Below are 23501 nucleotides of genomic sequence, written 5' to 3' on the forward strand. Positions count from 1 at the left end.
CTTCTCTTCTCTTCTCTTCTCTTCTCTTCTCTTCTCTTCTCTTCTCTTCTCTTCTCTTCTCTTCTCTTCTCCATCCCACACTCCATGACACTTCTGAGCATTTCTGACACGAGAGCAGACATTCAGTTGCACTCTCCTAATTCCTACCCTGGAAAAGGTGTGAATGCAGTGGACAATGAGATTGGTGCTGCTAAATCAGCTGAGCTCCGCAGAGCTCAGGCAGTTGATCTATTACCAACAAAACCAGGACTATTGCAGCACTTGCTGATGGATGGTTTGGCAGCGCTCAGCATATGTCAGCTGATCAATCAGAGTTAACCAGCTGCAAACTCGCTAAATTCAGGCAATATCCAGGCAATCCGTATTTTAGATGGGCTTCATTAGTGTAGCAACCTCTCCGTTCTAGAAGTGTCAGAAATACCAGCCAAGTCCTCCCCAGGACTGCTGTACTCCGGAGGCAGAAAGGGCAGGGACTGATGGATTGGTTTCTAAAGAAAGAAAACTTTAGCAAAGGATGCGTTGCCAGACGCGAAGGTTGAAATGTGAGCCGCCCCTGTGCCAGCAGAGGTTCTGAACGGCTCGTGGAAAGGTCAGGTGGGAAACACTTCACGGTGAGACAGTTTCTGCCTTTCACCAGGATGCTGCTCCCTCACCTCAGTGTTCCCTGGCGTGACTGAAATTCTGGAGATGGGCTGATGCTCTGCCCCTTTTTCTTTCATTAGTCACCTTTCTTGCCCAATACTCTCCCCCCCGAGCTTTTGGTGAGAAAGTTTGGTAACAGAACTCCCCTTTCCAGTAATTCATTGTGCAATTAAACTGCCACGTGATAAATACAAACGAGCCCAACAAGCAAATACCACCCCACATTTCTGTCTGCTTTTAAACCGGGTTAAGGGCTTGATTTGATTCTTCATCTTTTCATCTTCAGTTGTAAGAGAGGACTCGTCTGTCCTGTCTGGCAGGAGGCAAAGCTGTAATTCAAGAAGTCTCTGTGCTGCATTTCACAAGGAACTGTTCATTTCTTGTATTTTCCAGTCATGATTCCCTCATTGGTTCCTCTTTTTAAAGCAGCTAAATTCATGTTCTGAGGGTGCAGAGGGGGGAGGATAGCCTTCAACTCCTCAACTCTTCGTGGTGACACAGTGGGGTGGGGAATTGGGAGAGTGGAGAGGGTTTCAGCCCTTAATTTCCTGTGGAAAAGTTCAGCAGAGGAACCACTGAATTTTGGGGTTCTTTTTGCTGTCGTGGTACAGGAGAGCAGGTCAACACTTCCCTGAGAAGAGCTAAGAACTGACATTTGATAAAAATCAACAGTCTGGCAAACAAACTGAAAAAAGAGGCAATTTTGGTGAACAACCATTTTTTCAGGCAAATTTTCCTCAAGGGAAAACCAAGAGAGGGGCTCACAGAGCTGTGTGAAGAGACTCATCTGGATAGAAGAGCAACACCAGCTGGAAATCTTCCACGTGTAATAAAGGCATCTCCATTCCTGAGACAACTTCACAAAGCATCTCTAGTTCCTTTTAAAATGTTCTCTCTCAAACTGGTGTCAAACTGGTCAAACTGGCACCGAATTCTGTGCGTGTCAGCACTGGGGCACTGGCTTGGAGTGGCAGAACCAGCATCACCTGGCCCTGCTCACTCTTGCCTTTACAGACCTGATCTTTGATGGCCAAGTGGCCCCTTTTGCTCTCCAGGAAATGCTGATCCCCAGCAGCCCTGGGAGAAAGAGCAATTTTCTACCTGGCTTTGTCCCACTCAAGGATGGATTGAGACAACTCTGAACCACAGAAATGATATTCATTTAATAAAAGCAGAGGCCATAAAACACAGGCCACTTTCCACCAGAAATCTCAACGGGGAAATTAATATATTTCTATTTCCCCTCCCAAGCCTTCAGCAGCTGTTTGACTATTCATTAAAATCCTTCTAGTTTTCCACAACGGAGTGAGGACTCTTTCCAGGAGCGGCCTGTGGTGAGATTTCCAGTGCACTCCTGCTTTGGATAGCCTAAGAATATTAATCTTTTCATGGTATTTTGTCACCACAACCAGTTATTCCACAAAGAAAGGAGGCAATTGGTGCATCATGCAGAAAACCCCAAGTAACCCTCCAACAACTCCCATGAGTTTCTGTTATTCAGGTCTCAGAAAGGTTTGATTTGGACTTTTTTCAGTGGGGATAAGTAATTAGTGCTTTGCTTTATCTGCAAGGGTCTGTTCAAATGGAGTTCAGTGACTGGTGAAGCAGTTTTGGATGGAGGTGCGGTTGCCCTGGCAACAGTCGGGAGTGAAATCAGAACCTTTTGAGCAGCCAGTGGAATGTGGTTCCACTTGGATGACAATAGGTCAGAGCATTTTAACGGGTAAATTGTAATCCAGTACAATAGGATTTATTGCCACTATGACATCAGATTGACACTATTCCTGCAAATTCTTCAGCTTGTGACAGAGCTCGGCTCAAATCTGCTCAGTGGAAAAACTTGGGAAATGCCGTTAATCATTTTGTTTTCCAAACCAACCAGAGCCTGTGTGTCCCAGGGGGTTGGGAGGAATATCTTCCAAGTGAGTGAAATCCAAGCTCCCTGCACAGAGCCCTAATGAGTGGCTGTCCTGGACACAAGGAATGGTTTTGAGAACTAAAGGCTCCTTTCTGCAGGGTGCTGAGCGTGGTGGCCCAAATCTGCTGGAGAACTTCCGCCCTTGCTTTATTTTATACCGCCAAAATAATTTCCAGTGATTTCCAGGATGGTAATTCAGGCTCTTAAACCTGATTGCATTTGCTGACAGACAAGACCTTGCAGGAGCAAGTCCTAAAGCAACAGTGGACGAAAAGGTTCCCTGTTCAATGTGGAGGGGCAATATTTCATCCCTCCTGCTTGGACATTTTTCCAACTCCTGCAATAAGGATCCTTTTATTCTGGAAGATCCCAGAGTTCTGTCTAAACGGATACAGTGCCCAGGACTAGGACAGGACAATGTGCTGCCTGCAGCTTTAAGGAAATGCAGGTTAGGGTGCCAAAATCTGTCCCTCTACCCTGAACCAAAGCACAGAAAGTTTGGCATCCCTTGGGATGTCCCTACAGACCTCTGCCACACATAGAAATCCAGAGCCACCTGTTTTGGTGACATCAGAAATGGCCCTTAGCACTCATTTCAAGTAGGTGGCCCTTGGACCTTTTACCAATTTTCCTTTCGAATCAATGGAGATTGTTCCCATTCATTTTTTAATAGGAAAAGCAGATTTTTCTCTCAGTCGTGACTGGTACCCTGCACATCCTTTCATTGTTGACTGGAGGCTTTTACAACAATAAAGCCCCAAGCTGGTGAGCTGTTCCTCTCCTTGGAATTCGTTCTGGAGAACAATCGAGCCAGACAATGACACAACCTGTTCCTTGTCTTCCTCAATGGGAAATGGGCTCTGAGCTTTGCGAGGCCATCCATAAACAGCCAAGGGTGTGGGAGGCGAGGAGTGACCTCAAAGGCGGGTTTTACACGGCAGAACAAAGAGATCTCCGAGCCTGATTGGAAAAACACCCCGAGAGCAAATTGATGGCAGAATATCATAATTATCAACACACGTCACGGCGTGGCTGGAGCCCCTGGCAGCTCCTTCAGACAGCAGGAGCAGAGTCCTGTGTGACTGCGGGGCCTTGGCAGCAGCGGGGACATCGGGGACATCGCTTCATCCCTCCAGCATTGCGATGGGCTGGAGGCTCATCCTCGCGGACGTTTGGGCCATTACTGCTCGCAGATCGCTTTCCCTTTGTTCCAGCACTCCTGGCCTCCTGCCAGCACCTCTGAGGTCGCTTTTTACTTCTCCTTAATCTGCGCTTTCCCTCCCGAGTGCGATCAGCCTCACAGTTGCTCCCATTTTAAGACATCCGAGTGATGTTTTCTGGGTTTTTTTTCTGTGGGAAACACCGCTTTGTGTTCTTCACAGACTTCACTTCCCGGAGATCCTCTCATCCCGAGGTGATGGAGCTTAGCACCATACGGAATGTTCCTGAGGAGGAATGCTGCCAGCCCGAGCTCGTGATTCGGGGCTGGGCAGGCCTTGGGAGTGATTTGGGGTTTCATTAATCACCTTTGGATTTGTGCGACTTCGGAAGGACTCTGGCTCTGAGCGGGAGCAAGTGATGCTGTAATTCCATTTGATTCAGTGAAAACGGGAGTAAGAATGACCCAGGGAAAATATAAGATACAAAATAGGATCAATCTCCCACTGAGGCTGCATGCATCACCTCTGAATTTAATTTAATTTTGATAGCCGATCATTCATCCAACTCCCAACTAATCTGGGGACAGTGGCAGTAAATTTCAAAGCAGAGGGTGAAATTCTCTTTAGCCACGCTCTTGTCTCTGGTGACAGCACCCCTGTAAATTCACTGTATAATAAATGAGAGAGGCATTTATTTCACAGACCCACAGCACCTGTGAGGCCAAGTAGAAAAGTTGTCTCTCAAAACAATCTTTGGGAATTGCTTTGGCAATAAAATCAACCCTACTGCAGTTTAGATATCACTTTTTGTGTGTGGAGTGTTGACATTTGCAATGTAGCAGGTTTTTATTTGATGTATTTTTGTTAACATGGGCTCTGATAAGATCTGCTCGCTCCTTCACACTGTTTGCCTGGAGAGGTAAAACAGGAAAAACACGGCTGGCTGAGCAGCTCCGTGGCAAACAGCTTGGAACGGGCTCAATTCCCATTAAGCAGCTCCTTCACTCAGCAGTGCTGGGGGAAAACCTTCCACACAAAGGGCGACCACAGAGTCTGAGATTCCAGGCCTTGAGGGGGACAAATCAGCCTCTGTGCAAGTCACAGGGAGGCAAAAATCTCATTTAAAACATCCCTACATTTAATTTTTTTATCAATGGCAACTTCTAGATACATGCTTCTATTTTGTTTCGTTTCTTTTTAAATAAGTGTTGTCATTTTTGGAAACAGATCAGTATTTTGGACAAAAAATAATATTAACTACCCCTGAGGCAGCTGAAGGATTTGCTGATAAATTCATTAATATAGGACTGAAAAAACCAATTTGTTGCATTCCTCCAGTGGTTTTTTACAAAGCCTTCACTGAAGATTTTGCCTTTCTGGCTCCAGTTTTAGGAAGATTCGCAGCAGGTTTATGTTCATTCTTACTATGTGCTTATATTTAAATATATGCATGGAGGTTTTCCTTAGATTTAAACCCAATATCTCAGCTCTTAGATAGTCGTTATCCCACATTCCTGGCCTGGGGCTCCTCTCCAGCCCTTCAGAAGCTGATTGAAGGCTCCATTCCTTGGGATTCCCATGGAAGAAGTTTGGGATTTGCCACCAAACCAGTTTGGCAAGGGCTGGTTTGACACAGAGTGGTTGAAAAATGGGTACAAAAATAAAGAAAATAGGAAATTACATTAATAATGCTGGTAGCAATCAACACAGATGAAATAAAGATGGTCAAGATTCAAAGGTTTTTCAGCAGCATGAAAAGAACCTTTTTAAAGTGGGCGAGGCAGATTGGAAAGGTCCTTCCCAGTGTCCCTGCAATTATTGCCACGTGCACAGGAGAGAAAGAACCCAGCTGTGGATACAAAAATGCTGTTAGCAAGACATTTTCCCGCTTCTCTCTAAGCCTGTGAGATACTTTTCTCTCTCACAAAGATAGTAGCAGAGTTCTATAAACACCTGCTACCTTGCAAAGTCTTGTTTATGGTACAGCAGAAAAATATTTTGACAATGGATGTTTTAGGATTTTAGCCAATCACCCCAAGGGGTGGCTGATCCTTTGTCCAATTAGACTGTGAAGAAAAAAGTCTATAAAAGAGTTTGTGAAATAATTAAATAAATCAATCTTGCTGCACAATTCCTGCCTGCTGGATCTCCTCTCCTCCCTACGGCTGCGGGATACAGTAATACCCAGCAAGCAAAACCTTCCCTCAGTTACCTCTGAGAACTCAGAATGCTCCCAAATACAACTCTAAAGAGCAGGAGAGTGGGAAGACGTGAAAAAAAAAAATAGGATTAGATGTGAGAAATGCTGTTGCAGAGGTGATACATTGATCCAAAGAACGGGGAATTGCTGCGGGTAAGGACTCTCTGGTGCCGGTGGAAATATTGAAAAGGATCTTAAGGATGAAGATCTGAATCTGGCTGTGGATGGAGTAGAGAGGTGGAAGTTTAAACTGGAGTCAGAGACGATGGGTAAAGCTCATCCCAGGAAATATTTGATGTGCACAATCATTAAAGTGCAGGCCTGGCATGAATGATCGATTTAGGGTCAATGTTTCCATCTTTAGAGGAATGAGTAACTCATCCGAGGATATTTTAAAAATGGGGGAGAAGAGAGGTTTAAAGGGATATTCTGCCTATCTTAATATTGCTTAGAATCCTATTTTTTGCATCCATAGCTCCCTCAGGTGATCAGGAATAAGCTGTGGGACAGGTTCAGGAGACCAAAAATGAAGTTATTCAATCTGAACACTGAGGTTAAAATAAAATTCTGGAATATAGGGCCCAAACACACACAGCTACCCATGTTTTTCCACATTATTTCAATTATCTGGCTTGCAGAACACCAAGATTCTGTAAATCAGAGTGTTGGGCTTGGGAAAGGAATGACAGTGGAATCCAAGAGTGGCCAGCACCATGCTGAGAGTCAGCTCTGAGGAAATAACTCCTGGGTTTCAGGATGATCTCCCTTTCCAGGCCACAGGCAGCCCTGCTGAGACAGGGGAGGATGGAGGGATGGAGGCAGGGATGGATGGATGCATGGATGGATGGATGGATGGATGGATGGAGGAATGGAGGGATGGACAGACCAATGTCTGCTCCACAAGGTGTTTAAAGTCAGCTCTGAGAAAATCATCCCAACCCTGAATTTCCTCCAGAACTCCGTGGAGTTAAATGACAATATGGAAACTCATAACTCTGCCAAAGTCTGCGAACCAAAAAAAAAAGGGAACGAAGGTTTAACAAAGCCCTGGTTTCTTAGAAAGTGCTGCTGCAATTCCAGCAGGCCAAGCCAATCCCGAGGTGGATGCTGCCTGTGGTGATACTGAGAAACCCAAGTGCCAGCTGGGATCCAGAGCAGGAGATCAAACACAACCCCTGTGCTGCCTTCAGCGGGGTTTGGATCAGCCCCCTGAGCTCTGAGAGCATTTAATCCTCTTCACAGGCCGGCTGAGAAATGTGGTGACATCCACAGCCCAGCAAATGTGCTTTGGTTTGGATGAGGGGCCGGAAACTCGGGGTGCTCTGGAGGACTCTGGGCTTTGGCTGGGGATAGAGAATGGAGAGGAAAATCAGATTTGGGTGGAAAATCATATCAGAGGTGGATTTCTGCTTTATCTGTGCTCCCAAATGAAAGGACAGTCACATGAAGCTGCTCAGAAAAGCAAACAGTGGTTCCTGACCCCAGTGCTGATGGATAAATTGACTTCCTGAAGTTCAGTATTTGACTGCCTGCCTTATCTGTGTCACTCACAGTTTTCTGGTGCTTTTCCTAAAGAGAAAAAAGCACTGACACATTGTTTGACTTGACACTCAGCTGTATCTCAACCTTTCTTTAATTTAGGAATGAGTTTGAAAGTCTGAGTCAGAAGTTTTTGGTGGTATTTCCTAAAAAATTCAGTTATAGTGGATGTGATTAATTTTATTTGCATTTTTTTTTTTGGTTTTTTTTCAATTCTCCTTCCCATTTCCTCAGAGAAATAATGCAAAATGATGTTTTCACTGTTAGACTTGATGTTAGTTCTGAAAACGTAAAGGCTTTGGTGATTTAATTGGCTTTTGGGATTTTTTTTAGGTGGGATGAGGCAGTTTCTGAGTGTTAGAGCAGAATTCCTGCTGAGGTCAGTGGCCTAAAGTTGGGATCAGTGGTGACTTGAAAGTGTTCCTGTCTCCCCTGCCTGTTAATAAGTGATGTCAAGCTGGACCTCAGGGAACTTCCTACAAGGACTGGGGAAGAAAAATCCTAAATCAGAGATCCTCAGGCTTCCTGCTCGCATTTTCCCTCCCGATCTGTCGTACGGAGCTCACTCGTGTTCACTTGGGAGTCAGATTTGTTCTATTCCTGTAAAATGCAGCAACAAAGCATCTGCTCCAAACTCCGTGGACACCAGCACAGGGATTCCCGCCTGGGAGCTGCAGCCTTTGGGATTGGCAGGATCAGGACTTGCACAGGTGATCTCAGAGCTTCTCTGACCTTCTTGGTGATAGCCAGGTCACCTTCCCTTCTCTGGGGTGCAGAACTGGGAGCACTGAGCCCCACAGGAATGCCAGAGGTTGATCTGCCCTGTCTGCACCTTTGCTATTCCACAGACTGGAATAAGGCACACAGGAATATTGGAATATCCCTGGATAAGGGACCCAGCTGGGATTACAGTGCCTCCAAGTTGTGCTGTCCCAGTGCACTTTCCTGGCTCCTTGGTTTCTAGCAGACGGGAAGGAGAGGAGTGCGCTGCCTGCCTCAGGAAGCAGAGCTGCACAGGGCGACCTACAGGAAGCTGTTCCTGAGACTGGAAGAACCCTTTTGGAATAGCAGCTCCTGCCTGCCCCCAGATTCCCAGATTATTAATAACCTGTTGTGTTTTGGGAAGGGACAGAACAGCAAATAAGGGAGCTGAGGGTGTTGGCTCCGTTAAACGAGTGCTCAGCACTCTCTGATCTCGTTCTGTCATTGTTCCTGACCTGCCACTCACCTACTGCTGAACGCATTAATTCATTAATGACATCATGGCTATTCAGAGCTGCAACAAACTGTTCTGCTCCTGGCAACAAGGGCCGGGGGGAAAAGTTCCTCGAGGAATTTTGCTGTGGCTCTGAAGGCGGAGGGAAATCCATGAGGTGCAGCATGGGGTGGATGGGAATGAAGCTTCCTTGGGCGTCAGGGCAGACACCCGTGTGTCAGGGGAGAAGGAAGTGCTAATTAGTGCTGGCACTGGTATTTGATTGCCTCACAGCTAATTTGCATTAAAGCCCGGGGGCCTGCTGAATTAAGGAATAGGTTGGTTACTGATTTCCAAAGGGAGAAACCTGGATACAAAATAAATTTTTCAGCTGTTCCATCTCTGCATGGCTGCCCCATCCCTGGAAGTGTCCAAGGCCAGGTTGGACGGGGCTTGGAGCACCCTGGTGCAGGGGAAGGTGTCCCTGCCCATGGCAGGGGTGGAACAAGCTGATCTTTAAGGTCCTTTCCAACCCAAACCGTTCCATGATTTTCAGTTCTAGGATGTGTACCAACTGTACCGCCTTTAAGAACTGAAACTACAGGAGCTTGAGCAGAAATGGAGACCCTCTGGTCCTGTCAGCTCAATATGAAAATTCACATGGCTTTCAGCTGATGGGAAGAGAACCAGGAGGAGGAATTTCCAGGCAGGAGTAGGAATTTCCAGGCAGGAGGGGGAATTTCCAGGCAGGAGGAGGGGATGATGGTGGCCCTGGGGGGATCCAGCTGCCCCATTCCAGTGTGGGATACACGGCAGGGTCACCTCTGAGGCTTGGCTCAGGTGCTCCTGGTCACTCTCTTTCCCTGCTGGGCCATCCCAGCTCAGCCCCAGTTCAGGTTCAGCCGTAGTGGGGCAGCCTGGGGCCCCTGCACCCACTCAGCCCTGCGCGAGGGGAGGCTGAGCTGGGATTGCTGTGCGCAGTCCCTGCTGGGTCCTGTCCCATCTGGGCAAGAGCTGCTGGGAGCTGAGGGTTAAGAAGAGGAAGAGACTCCCCAGAGGGAACAGTTTTAGGTTTCCCTCCTGCCAAAGCGTCTGGGACAAAGAATGGCAGCGAGGCCCCAAATCAAGAGCCTCGAGTTGCCAGCACTTTCCATCTCTCCCGGTATTTCAGTGTTTCCACTGCTGGCTCCTGGCTACAGCCGTGCAGTGCATACAGGGCAAATAAATCAAAATAGACATTTGCAGCTTTCTATGGATTTTGGGAATTGCTCTGAGTGGAAAGCGGGGAGCTGCTTCCATTTAAGCCCATCCTGTGGCTCTGAAATGGGCAACCAGCCTTCACCAAGGAGCAGCTTCCACTCTGTCTTGCCTGACTTTAAGAGGCCAAACTTCTTCATTTTTGTTTTTACTTTTTTATTGGTTTTGTTGTAAGCAGATCCTGTTTCACTTAGATGAATTAAATGTCAATATATCTGTTGCTGTGCCTTGTTCCAGTGGGGATCACGGCACCACTGCGTGACTCAAAAACATCTGCAAAGCTCTGCTGCTCTTTGGTGCCTGTGTCTGTTCTTTAAAATGCTCAGTAAACACTTTGATATTGATTCTTTAGCTCTCTGTCTGTGTGGAGCCATTGACTAAGAAGTCTAAGAAATAAACAACATTTTGCTCTGAGTTGGGTGTGTTGGAATCAGAATGGTTTGGGTTGGAAGGGACCTTCAAGATCATCCAGTTCCAACCCCAGTGTTTTCTTTTCTTTCTGTACTTGCAATGTTTTCTTCTGCTGTTGAGAGGATTTTGTACAAAAAATGCTGGAGGGGACAGGGGTCACCTGCAAGGTGATGTCTGCAGAGCTGTGGGCTGCAGGCTGATGGAGCCCTTGGTGACCTGCAGCACTCATTTGTCTCAGCTGAAGGGATGTGAAAAACAAAATTTTTGCTTTCAAGGGAAAGCTGAGCCTTTTAAAAGCTTCACTCCGGTGGCATCCAAGATGTCACTGTGGATGTGAGATTGAAGCTCCCTCTGGGATGTGCTCCACCTGTAAAGGCAGCACCACTGGAATGCTCCTGGTCATGCTCTGTTGTGGGAACCCCTCTCCTAAATCCCTGCTCCCCCAGGTCTGACTCTGGGCTCGGTTTAGGGGGTTTTGTGTTCCCTTTCCCCGTGTAGAGCTGCCTTCAGTGACCTGTGGGGATCTGAGTTGACAAACATTAAATATGTTGGCTTAAACTGACAGAGGGCAGGCTTGGATGGGATACTGGGAAGAAATTTCTCCCTTTGAGGGTGGGCAGGCCCTGGCACAGGGTGCCCACGGAAGCTGTGGCTGCTCCTGGATCCCTCGCAGTGTCCAAGGCCAGGTTGGACTTGGAGCACCCTGGGATAGTGGAAGGCCGGATCAGAAGCAGAAGGGTTGGCTGTGGGTACCAGAAGAAGTCCCTTTGCAACAAAAAGAGTGAAAGGAAGGAAGGAAAGAGAGAAGAAGGAGCCATAATGTTGTCCTGCAATAGATTTATTTAGGTTTTGTGGGTGGTGGATTTTTTTAAAGGAACGACTACTGTAGCCAATTCCAAAGCCGCTCCAAAGGTTCTGACTTGTCACATTTCTGGTCTCTGAGCTGAAACCCTTCCAGGGTTACACAACAATGACTAAAACTGGAAACCTTTCAGATCATTTCCAAAATGAAGCAGGAAACTGAGGTGATTGCTAAAGCAACACTGGAGAGAGAGAGAGACACCACTTCCATGTGTGGGGGTGAGAATGAGCACCCAGTTTAATTTGGAGATTTTGGGGTTGTTTTCTTCTTGATTTAATCTCAGAACAGAATTATTCTGGAACCCAGATCTTCACATTGTTTTGCTTAATGTTTTACAAACAGGCTGTTGACTGAAGTTGTCACCGAACAAAAATTCACCCCTATTGTTTACATAATGGGAAAAGAGAGTCATAAAAGGGGTGTAGCAGCAATTTGTTAGGTATTAGGTTATGGTGCAAGAGGGATTATCCTCACAAAGCACTGAGCCCTAAACTCCAAATATCGGGATTAAATTGACAATTACATCCAGTGAAAGTCTTTGAAAGGCTCAGCTTGATGCTCAGGGCTTTGAAGTGGCTGTTCCAAGGGAGCTGAAAATCAGGAGTTCAAGTTGTTCTGGCACAGCTGCTCTGCTCGAGAGGAACGACATGAAAATATAAATATGATAAGAAAATCTGCTCCTGCTGGTGTTTGCTTTGTGGCAGCTCTTCACTGGGTAGAAGAGGGTGCTGGGTTTGATCTGCTTCTGCCACTGCACTCCTTTATGACCTTTGAAATACAGGAATTTCCTCCCGTATCTGATTGAGGTGATGTTTTTAGACAATACCAGTTTGGGGGTTCACTGTGCAGCCCCCTGAACACAGATCTCTGGAGCAGTTCTGTATCCCCCTGAGCACTTCAGGATCCAACACAGTAAAATCCTGGCCTTGGCTGAGATAATGAAGCACTGTTAAGAATTGATTAAGAATTATTCTGGTTTCTGACCTCTGAGTCTGATACATTTATTCTTTAGAACAACTCTCTGCCATTTACCCTAAAGAAATCTTCGAGATTTCTCAGTTTCTGTCTTCCTGCTTGGCTTCACTGCTCCATTTTTATCTCTGACAAACTTTCATTTGGAGGGGGGAAATACATTTATAAGAACGGAGAGCAAAAGTACTGTGAACATCAGCAGGGCTGCAGCGCAAGGGGAGGCTCACGATGTGCACAAACATGCCCAGAAATCCAGGAAAAAACCCACAGAAAGTAAAAGCAAGACAGAAAAGAGGGAGGGTTTATGTGTCAGCATTAGGGGAAGGTGAAAACGCTTCCTGGCAACATCTGAGAGTCATTTGCATCAATAGATCTTGAGCTTTAGTGAGTAGAGAATGTTTTTAAATCCTCCTCCACCCCCTTTGTTAATCTTTAGCAGGTAACAGGACCTCTCATGGAATCGTGTGGCTTTCTTAGGGATGTGTCGGATATTTCCAGTTGGGAAAATCAGCTTTTTGAAATTACTCTAAGGTTGAAGCTTATCAGTCTGGCTGGGAGTCTGTGGTTTGGTAATAATTTGGTCGTAATCAGAGTCTTCAGAGTATTCTGCAGCAGTCAGAGTGCCTCAGCAGAGGGAGGGAGGAACAGCTGCGTTCCCAACTTCCCTGTCCCTGTCTGGAACAGGGAAATCACGTGTCTGTTAACGGTGTCTCCAGGAATGAGGGACAGATCCTAATCCTGACTTACAGAATCCATGAACACTGAAGGGTGGGTCTTTGGACCTGAACGTTCTGAGCAACATCAATGTCAAAGAGTTATTAATTATGATGCATGATCGTTAATTGCGATTATTATTGCACTCAAGAGACTTGAAGAGGTGGCCTTGAAAAGTGCAGGTTTGGCTTATCTTTAGGCACACCCAGAATACTGGGCAACATTTTTCGATGCTTTGGAGTGGCTGAGGGGGTTATTTCCCGAGATTTCTGATCACCTGGGGCAGTCTCCACTGGGCAGTTTGGGGTTTTAGGTCACCTGAGACAGTCCCCACTGGGCAGTTTGGGGGTTTAGGTCACCTGGGGCAGTCTCCACAGGGCAATACCAAATGCTTCCGAGAAATCCAATTTTCAACACGACCAAGGTCCTGGGGGCAATCCTGGTCTGGTAACCTTGCTCTGCGCTGGTTCTTTTTTCCTCTATCCAGCTCCAGGGCTGGATATTTGGTTTTGGTTTAGGGAGCTCTGCAACACATTCCCCTTCTTATTGCAGACATACTTTGGATTGTTTTGGAAAATCCCAACCTGTTCCATGGCTTCTTATGCCAGCCAAAAACTCATCTCAGACATCCATGGCAGTATTTGTATAACTGCAACGTGTATTTAGGAGAGACCCTTGTAGAGTCAGAGCTCCTAAAACAAGGCCCATCCCCATCAAAGTTGTCTCCTGGTTGTGACAGACGACCAGGAGATCAGAGCGGCCTTTACCCTGTTGCTCTGTGTGTCACAATCCAAGGTTCTTCCCGCCAAAATCCGAAGGTGGTGCCAGCAAAACACAATTTTGGAAATCAGATGATTTTCTGATGGCAACAGCGGAGAGTGGAATTCACTCAGGAGCCTTGGATTCATGAAATTGAGTCCCCTTTAGAGTCCTGCAATGTTTGGGAGTGTTTTCATGGAACTCTGGTTTGAACCAGTCAATACGAAAACTGCTAGAATCATGGAGTCATGGAATATTAGGATGGAAGGGATGAAGGATCACCCAGTCCAGCTCCTGGCCCTGCCCAGACCCCCCAACAACCCCACCCTGGGCATCCCTGGCAGCGCTGTCCAAACGCTCCTGGAGCTCTGGCAGCCTCGGGGCCGTGCCCATTCCCTGGGGAGCCTGGGCAGTGCCCAGCACCCTCTGGGGGAAGAACCTTTCCCTGATATCCAACAAAACCTCCCCTGGCACAGCTCCAGCATTCCCCGGGTCCTGTCCCTGTCCCAGGGAGCAGAGATCAGAGAAGCCCCTCATGGCAAAGCCCTACAGATGTTTTTATTTAAGATTATACTGGCTCCTGGTTACAATTCGCTTCATTTTCACACCTCACGTTATGAGGTCCTTCAAACAAAACAAACAAACAACCCTCAACAGTTTCCAGTTTTTGTTTGTTATTAAATATGACTTCGAAAATGTTGGGTCAAGCATCCTCAATAGACCAGGCTGCAGTGTTTGTTTAAAACTCTGAGCAAAGCAAGTCATATGAATGTTTCCAAAGCCCCTATTCCAAGAAGTATTTTTGGAAGCATTAATGTTGTGTTTTTTAATGAAGGCCACATTCTGAGGCTACGACACCATATGTCACATTCATTTCTGGGCTGGAAAAAAAAAAAGGAAAAAAAAAAGAGAAAAAAAGAAATGGAAACTATGTTTGGCTTTTAAGTGTTTTTGGATGAATGTCTCTGCATGCTTGTCATTGTTCCTTGGATGAGAGGAGAGTTCTTGGGCTGTTAATCCAGTCCATCCAATATATTTTACACTCCATGGGCCTGACTCTCCTCTGCCTGGAAGTGTGTGCAGTCATTTCTGCTCAGGCAAAGGGACTGAAGACCTGAGGAAAAAAATTCCCCCGGGAGAGTTGGTTTTTCTGAAATTCGCTTTTCTTAAATTCATTTTCCGTGGATTTGTTGGCTCCATTGAAAACCTACATCCGAACTCTGAAACCAGCTTAAAAATGGGAAAAGTGCTCGTCATTTTTCCATCGAGAACTTGCTGTTTCTGGAGGAATAATGACAGGTTTCCCACAAAAATATTAGGGTTTTTTTTTCCTTTAGGAATATCAGTTAGAAGCATGAAATTGGCAAACAATTGGAATTGTTCTGCTGTGTCCCCATCACTTCTGACTGGTTTTGTGTCAATGGTTGGGATGTCGTGGAATGAGCTGGAGACCTGCAGGAAAAGGATTTGCCTTTTTAAATGCCGTGTTTTTAATTGGATTCCAGGTGATGAGGAAATTCAATTCCATTTCTAAGGTAACTCTTGTTATTGGTCACTAAATATGGCCCAGCACTGGTGCTGCTCAGTTCTTCTCTGCTCTGACCAAGGAATCTCCTAATCCACATCACTTCCTAAATTTGTGTCACCCACAACTTCCATTAACACCCTCCATGTTTGTGTCAAACTCATTAATCAAGATTTAAATAGTCTTGGCAGCTGGATTTTTTTTTGTTTGCTTTAAGGAACCGTTTCAGAAGCTTTCCAGGACCTCAGAGAGGTTTCTTTTTTCATTTGAAATGTAAATAATTTTCTCCAAATTGAACAAACATGTCTGTGTAGCACCAGCCCAGTCAAGTTCACTTCCATGAACAGGTTTTTCTATGCTGAAACATAAATAATGGTGAATGATCATCTGTTTGATTAATTTTTTGGTTAAAACACACCATCACTGCATTTCCCTGCCCATGAGACTGAAGTTTTACCTCTAAATAAAGGGGTTTTCCCAGTTTTTTTTCTAATGGAGGAAAACAAGGAAAATTGCGAAGAACAATTCATTACCTCCAATATTTGGCCAAAGTTAAGTGGTTTGTGCCACTCCTGTGACTGCTCAGGGGAGCTCACCCTGCTTTTAATGTTGTTTCATGGGATCATTAACTGAGTTACTCACAATGGGGTCACCACAAAGGTTTTGATTTCTCTTTTCATCTACAGACCAAATTTTAGGGTTGATAAGGGCATTTCCAACGGATTGGATTTTTAGCTGTCTCATATTTCTAGGCCTGGTTTTGAGCAAAGATCTGTAATGGATGCCATGGCCTGTACCCTTCCAAAAATTACCTGTGGTGGCCACAGAGTGAACATGTTCAGATTTGGAAATTCAAATGAAAATAGACTTTCTCTTTCATTTCATAGATTTCCAATGAACAAAGAAAACAACCCCTGGGACCTTCTGTAAGCTGAGGCAGAGATGAGGAAGATGAATGAGCAGAGCGGCTGCTACAGGCCTGTGAATGTCCAGGGAAACAAGGTCAGCAACCGTGGCACCTGTCGGGAAAGCCCGGAAAAGGAGGTGAAAAGGCTGCAGAAGAGATTTCTCCACAAGGATGGCAGCTGCAACGTCTACTTCAAGCACATCTTCGGAGAGTGGGAGAGCTACATGGTGGACATTTTCACCACGCTGGTGGACATCAAGTGGCGCCACATGTTTGTGATTTTCTCCCTGTCCTACGTGCTCTCGTGGCTGTTCTTCGGCCTCGTGTTCTGGCTGATTGCCGTCCAGCACGGGGACTTGTTCAGCGACGAGGAAGTCACCCCCTGCGTGGCAAATGTGCACAGCTTCACGGGAGCCTTCCTGTTCTCCCTGGAGACCCAGACCACCATCGGGTACGGGTACCGCTGCGTGACTGAGGAGTGCTCGGTCGCCATCCTCATGGTGATCCTGCAGTCGGTGCTGAGCTGCATCATCGACACCTTCATCATTGGAGCAGCCTTGGCCAAGATGGCCACGGCCCGGAAAAGAGCTCAGACCATCCGTTTCAGCTACTACGCCGTGGTTGGGCTGAGGGACGACAAATTCTGCCTCATGTGGCGCATTGGGGACTTCCGGCCCAACCACATGGTGGAGGGCTCGGTGCGAGCGCAGCTGCTGCGCTACAAGGAGGACAAGGAGGGGAGGATGACCATGGAGTACAGGGACCTCAAGCTGCTCAATGACCAGATCATCCTGGTCACGCCAGTGACCGTCGTCCATGAGATCGACAGCGAGAGCCCCTTGTACGGCCTGGACCGCAAAGCTCTGGCCAAGGACAACTTTGAGATCTTGGTGACTTTTGTCTACACGGGTGACTCCACGGGGACTTCCCACCAGTCACGGAGCTCCTACGTTCCCAGAGAGATCCTGTGGGGCCACAGGTTCAACGATGTCTTGCACGTCAAGAAGAAGTACTACAAGGTGGACTGCTTGCAGTTTGAGGAGACCACAGAGGTGTACGCCCCTCACTGCAGTGCCATGCAGCTGGATCGCAAGGAGCAGGAGTGGAACCGTGCAGAGAAGACGCAGGAAAAACAAGCGGAGAAGTCAGCCCTGGAGATCAAGTCTAACCAAAAGTCCTTCAGTGCTGTTGCCCTCATCACCAGCTGTGAGGATCCAGAAGACCCAGTGAAAACTCCCAGCCAACATCCTGGAGAGGTTTCCTACAGGAAAGCAGCTGTGACCTTAAGCAGGCTCTCCATAGAGTCCCAAATCTAACTTTTCCTGCCGTTAAAACCCCTCCCAACAAATTCTTCCCTTGAGCTCCTCGAATACAAGCAGTGAACTCGTGTGCAGCAGTATTTATATCCCAGACCTCGCTGACAGCGTGCCCACACTGTCCCACACTGTCCCACACTGTCCCACACTGTCCCACACTGTCCCACACTGCTGGGCTCTGCCTGCTGTGGGCACCAGTGACAGATCAGCTGTGGCATGAGGGAGCAGCTTCCCCTTGGGATGCCCAGGGAGCCCCTGCACTTGAGCAAGCCCCATGTGAACTTTCTTCCCCTGCAGGGACCAGGGTTGGCCATGCCCAGAGACAGAGAATGACCTTGGCAGGGCACACAAACTGTGCCCTGTGCCCTCCAGGTCAGGGGTTTCAAAGCTGCCTTGTTTGGAAAGCCCATTCCCAGTCCCTCCAAGAGGCTCTGAAGCTCCATTGTCCCAACAAATGATTCCTCAGAGGCAGCCTCATCCCAGAGCTCCTCTGGGGAATGTGTGGAGCTGTTATTTGTCGGACAATGGAATAACTGACCCCAGTGTTCCTGGGTGGCTTTGGACACCTATTCACACCCTGCCCAGTCCTGTGGGATCCACAAAGCTGGAGAGCTTTCATTTTGCTGGTCATGAGCCATTCCCTGAAGTGCTGCTCCCTCAGCAGCTGGAGGGATGCAGGAAGTAAAGAAAAAATCAAAACAAGACCTCCAGTTTTAAATTAGCAAAATCAGGTTGAGCCTTGAGGAGAAGATGATGTTTGGAGCAAGCTGTGCAATATTTTATATCAAATCCTCTTTCATTTCATTTCGTTTTTCTTTTTAGCGTGCTGCGCTTCTTTGCAAACACAAAGATCAATCTGGGGAACAAACAGGGTGATTTTGTCAAAATGAAAAATGTTTGTCTCAGATGGCTGTGTAAAAATGATCCTTCACAGAGAAATCCAGCAACTCCTCTGTCGGCTCAAACTGGGAAAAAAAGGAAAATGTTGATGCTCTGAAGGTGTCTGTGGCGTGCAAGTTCCGTGCTCTGCACATCTCTGTAATTATTTCATGAGCAATGCCTCATCATGCTTTTGCCCCTGATGATTGCAGTTCATTTGCGTTGTGTTTAATTACCCTGTGAACGTAAAATAATCATCTCTGAGTTTGTGGGATTGATCTCACCCGACCTTAGCAGCAAAGAAATCCAGTGTTGGTTGCTGTCTGTGTTACTGGAACTCTTCTGTCTCCACAGGGGAGTCCATCCCACCTTCCTTGGGTTTTTAGGGAGCTGAGGGAAGCAGGATGAGTTTATCCTGGAAATGTTCATCCCTCTCCATTTATTGCTGAAGGAGATGAAACGACTGCTGTGGTAATGCTGCCTAACTTTAGGCTGCTAAAATTAGCTCTGACGAGTCATTCACATCATTCTGACTAATTAATTGGGTTTTTATGAGCTCATCATGTTTAATGAAGAAAAAATAGCCTGCTAAGTGTTTTTTTCCCCTGCAATTTACTCCATGTAGTAGTAGGATTGCTGGATTATTTTAATGTATTTCTCTTTTGCTAGCACTTGTCTCTGGATAAACGTGGTCCCTTTAGGTAAAACCAAAGCCTGGGGGGTGTTAGTTATTCCAAAACTCATTAATTAGCCTATTTTATGTGCTGATTCATCAGCAGCAACCACTTATAAGCGCAGTAAAAACCATCTTCTTGTATCCTGGCTTTAAACACTGGCAGACGTGGGGGAAACAGTGTAGAAAAAAACGGAAAGGAATGTAGGAAAATGTAGGAAAATGTAGAAGGGTCTCAGTACTTTTGTGGTGTTGGAAAAAACACCACTGGGATTGAATAAAATAGAATATCACCTTCCAGACATGGGAATTAACCCTTCCACACCCCTCAGACCCTGGCTGGGATGCTTTTAGTCAAGGCAGGGCACCCCTTTTTGGGAAAGATGTGGAGCAATTGGAAGGGAATGTGGAGAACCTGGCAGTGAGGAAGGAGGGAAATGACTCAAGGTGTTTCAGTCCTAAAACGGGTTGGGAGGCAAAGAGCTCTAAAACCCAGAAATTGCAGTCAGAGGGAGGGAGGGACAGTCTGGGGCTGGGACAGGGTGGGACAGGAAAAGAGGGGCTGAAACTGGGGGGAAAGGGAGGGAAAATAATTAGGAAAAACTTAAAGAGGGTGAGGGTGACAGATGAGGGTGAGTGTGACAGACATGAGGGTTTGTAACCTCTGGGGTGGCTCTGGGGAACCTGATGGAGGAGGAAACAGGGTCAGGAGTGAGACAGAAAGGCCAAGCTGGAACTTCCCAAGCCTGCTGCTCTGTGATCCCGTGATTTCCACAAACAGGGAATGTCCCCCGTGGACACAGCCGAACTGCTCGCTTTGCCAGAGCTCACCCACGGTGTTTGCTTCACCGCAGAGTAAAGGTACTCAGAGAGGTGAGACACTACTGAGATGAGTGGCCAAAATCCCCAAATTCCTTCCGAAGGTGCCACTTCCAGGTGCTGGGTGTGAAAGCAGCTCCTCCTCTGAAGATGAGAAGCTCAGCTGCCTTTCCCTCCCCAAGTTCTCTTCCCTGTGAGCCCCTGGAAAAAATTCTTCCTTTTGGAATGGCTTTGCTGGGAGTGAAAGTACCAGGAGCCTGATTTGGGCGTTTGTCCGGTGGTTTTTGGTACACAGAGACACAAATAATGGGTATGAATGCCTGAGTGTGGCTGGTAAAGTGTGCCTGGGTCAGCTGATGAGGATCAGGAAGAAACTCCTCTCCTGGGCATGTTAATCCATAAAAAGCTAAACACTAAATTTTCTCCTGCTTTTATCTCCAGCCTCTGATCCCAGCCCATGCTGGAGACAGGATACTGGGGAGTCACTGCTCTCTGGCTTTTCTTCTGATAGCTGTTTTAATTTCATTTATCCCAGTACAAACACGATGTGTAATAATAACAATGTATAGCAAAACAGGCAGTTTCAGGTTGGTTTTTTTTAATGAATAAAGACATCACAATAAAGAACATTTCTCTGCCACACACCTTGTGAGAGCACATTGGGTTTTTCTTCCCTTCAGCTACAGGTTTTTAGCTTCCATATCCAGTTTCTCTGGGCACCCTGTGCCAGGATCTCTCCACCCTCACAGGGAATAATTTCTTCCTAATTTCTCATCTAAATCCACCCTCCGGCAGTGGGAAGCCATTCCCTGTGTCCTGTCCCTCCATCCCTTGTCCCAAGTCCCTCTCCAGCTCTCCTGGAGCCCCTTTAGGCCCTGCAAGGGGCTCTGAGCTCTCCCTGGAGCCTTCTCCTCTCCAGGTTTATATTTAGGTGGGCCCTGACTGTGTTCTGGGTAGAGCCAGTTCTTAATCCTTCCTCCCTAGGAAAGGACCTAGGAAAGCTTCCTGCAGGGCACTGGACGACAGAAAAATAATACAAATAGGATAAATAGGATAAATGGGATAAATGGGATAAATGGGATAAATGGGATAAATTGGATAAATGACAGTGCGACTCTTCCTCACCCATCTGCTCTTTCTCCACGAGGACTTCCCAGGGATTTTTTCCCATCCCCATTGCAGGGCTGAGCAATAAAAAAAGCAAAGAAGCCTCCCAGAAACCCAACCAAAATAACAACACGTGCATCCCCCAGCAGGGACACAGACCTGACCCTCCAGTCGTTCCCAACTCATCGGAGGAATGTTCCCACCTGCCCCAAGGGAAGAACCTGAGTGCATTTTGGGCAGTTCAGTGGTGAAACAACAGGACCTTCCAGGGCATTGCACATCTCCTTGGGGCTTCCAAGAGCCAGTTCCTGGGGCTGAGGATCAGCAGCTCCTTCCCAGCCACCACGAGGCAGGAACCAGAATTTCTGTGTGAGAGTTGCTCTCACCCCATCCCTGACTTTTCCACAAAATTTACCAGCTGAAGCAAAATTCTAAACACCAAAGCGAAAACACAAACCACCCTGCACTGGCCTCCTGACTCATGGTTAGAACTTCATCCTGGTTATTTTCCCTTGGAAAGCAGCGCCGTTGTTCCGGGTCAAGATTAATTTCTGTCAAAGGGGATATAATCAGAGATTATTATATCATTTATTTTTCCAGCCTTGCTCACCACCATTCATTAGGGCCGCTGGCATCTCCTCCCCCGTTATCATGTGTCGTTTGGTGCATAGTTTGTGTGAAGTTGGGTCTCAGATGTGGGACAGGACGTTATCCCCTTGTTTATCCCCTGTTTCTCACTCGCTGTGCAGGAGGTCTGAGCTCACTTCAGGAAAAAAACAGGTACCATCCAGGGCATCAGAAATGTTGTGTAGGAGGGGAAAAAAAATTGCTTGGAAGCTTTTTTAATCTCTTAAATCTTTGCTGGTTGGAGCTGGGAACCTGCAAACAGAGGGGGTTGATGTCTGTGGTGGGCAGGAGAGGCCTGAAGGAGGGAAAAGGAAGAAGCATCTGACGACGGAGTCACTTCCAGGCAGACAAGAGGAAGTGTGACACAGATGGAACCAGGCTTAAAAAGAAGTTTACATCTGGGCTGAAAAATGTGGATCGGTGTTTTCACTGGGCTTAAAAATCACAGCACGGGAGCTGCTTCCATAATTGAGAGGTTTTTGTGGGGTCAGTCCTGGTGGCTGAGGAGCTGCTGGGGATCAACATCGGGCAAGGGCAGTGGGAAGTTGGGCAGTTCTGGTTTGGGCTTGTGCTGCTCCCTGGAAAACCAGGAGGGTTTGGGACTGGGATATCGACACCTCTCAGTATTTTCTTCAGGCCAAATGACACAAAATTACCTTGGACTGGCAAAAATGCACAAGGATTTCCCATCCAGGTGTGTCATGGAATCATGGAGTGGTTTGGGATGGAAGGGAGCTCAAAGCTCAGCCAGTTCCACCCCTGCCACAGGCACAGACGCCTTCCACAGATCAGGCTGCTCCAACCTGGCCTTGGACACTTCCAGGGATGGGGCAGCTGCAGCTCATGGGGGAATTTCTCCCAAATATCTCATCTGAACCTCCCCTCCTCCAGTTTAAAACCATTCCCCCTTTTCCTATCACTGTCTTCCCACATAACAAGCCGCTCTCCCTCTTTTTTGCTATCCCCCTTTAGGGTCTGGACTGATCCTGATCCCGATCTCAATCCCATTCCTGATCCCGAACCCAATGCTGGTCCTGATCCCGATCCCAATCCTGATCTCAATCCCGATCCTGATCCCGAACCCAATGCTGGTCCTGATCCCAATCCCGTTCCCGATCCCAATCCCGTTCCTGATCCTGATGCCGATCCTGATCTCCGTCCCGATTCTGGTCCAGCTCCTGATCCCAATTCCGATCCTGACACGTTCCCGATCCTGACACGATCCCGATTCCAGTCCTGGTCCAGATCCACATCCCGATTCTGATTCTGATCCTGATCCAGATTCCAATCCCGATCCCGATCCCGATCCCGATCCCGGCCCCGATCCCGTTCCCGGCCCCGATCCCGATGCCGATCCCGATCCCGATCCTGATCCCGATCCCGATCCCGATCCCGATCCCGATCCCGATCCCGGCCCCGATCCCGTTCCCGGCCCCGATGCCGATGCCGATGCCGATCCCGATCCCGATCCCGATCCCGGGTCCCGTTCCCGGTCCCGTTCCCGGCCCCGATCCCGATGCCGATGCCGATCCTGATCCCGATCCCGATCCCGATCCCGATCCCGATCCCGATCCCGATCCCGGGTCCCGTTCCCGGTCCCGTTCCCGGCCCCGATCCCGGTCCCTCGGCCGCCACCTGGCGGCAGCGCCCGGAACTGCGGCGGGCGCCGGGCGGTCACCGGAGCATCTGCGGCGGCAGCGGCGCCGAGGCCGCGCCAGGCTCAGCCCCCGCCAGGCTCAGCCCCCGCCAGGCTCGGCCCCCGCCAGGCTCAGCCCCCGCCGCCTTCCCCCGGCTCCAGCACCCCTCGGGGGCCGTTCTGCACCTCCCGGGATGGGACCCTCCCCCGTCCCGAAATGCCCCCCCCCAAAAGTGGGGTCAACCTGTTGTCAGTGAATTCCCTTTATTCCCAGTATTTCCCGACCTGCACAGCTCTGAGACTCAGCACCGTAAATCAGCACAGAACACATTTTGTTATAAAATTGATCAGGCATTTGCTGGTTTATTTTCCGTCGTTGCCCT

General features: G+C 47.8%; 1 protein-coding gene across 3 annotated transcripts in view; it reads left to right on the forward strand.

Annotated features, from left to right (window-relative positions):
• The window catches only part of KCNJ16 (potassium inwardly rectifying channel subfamily J member 16), a 34390-nt gene extending 13998 nt beyond the window's left edge, over positions 1-20392 (forward strand). For 2 of the 3 annotated variants that reach the window (XM_042025513.1, XM_042025514.1), the window contains one exon: positions 16042-20392. In XM_042025513.1, the coding sequence (XP_041881447.1) occupies positions 16097-17377 (1281 nt within the window). In that variant the 5' untranslated portion in view covers positions 16042-16096 and the 3' untranslated portion in view covers positions 17378-20392. Of the gene's footprint in view, positions 1-14982; positions 15165-16041 lie in introns of those variants that run through there. The other variant, XM_042025515.1, reaches the window with a different exon arrangement.
• Positions 20393-23501: the final 3109 nt, after the last annotated feature.

The sequence above is a fragment of the Corvus kubaryi genome, unplaced genomic scaffold, assembly GCF_017639235.1.
Source record: "Corvus kubaryi isolate FWS band 111438036 unplaced genomic scaffold, C.kubaryi_AGA036_p1.0 37272, whole genome shotgun sequence".
NCBI lineage: Eukaryota > Metazoa > Chordata > Aves > Passeriformes > Corvidae > Corvus > Corvus kubaryi.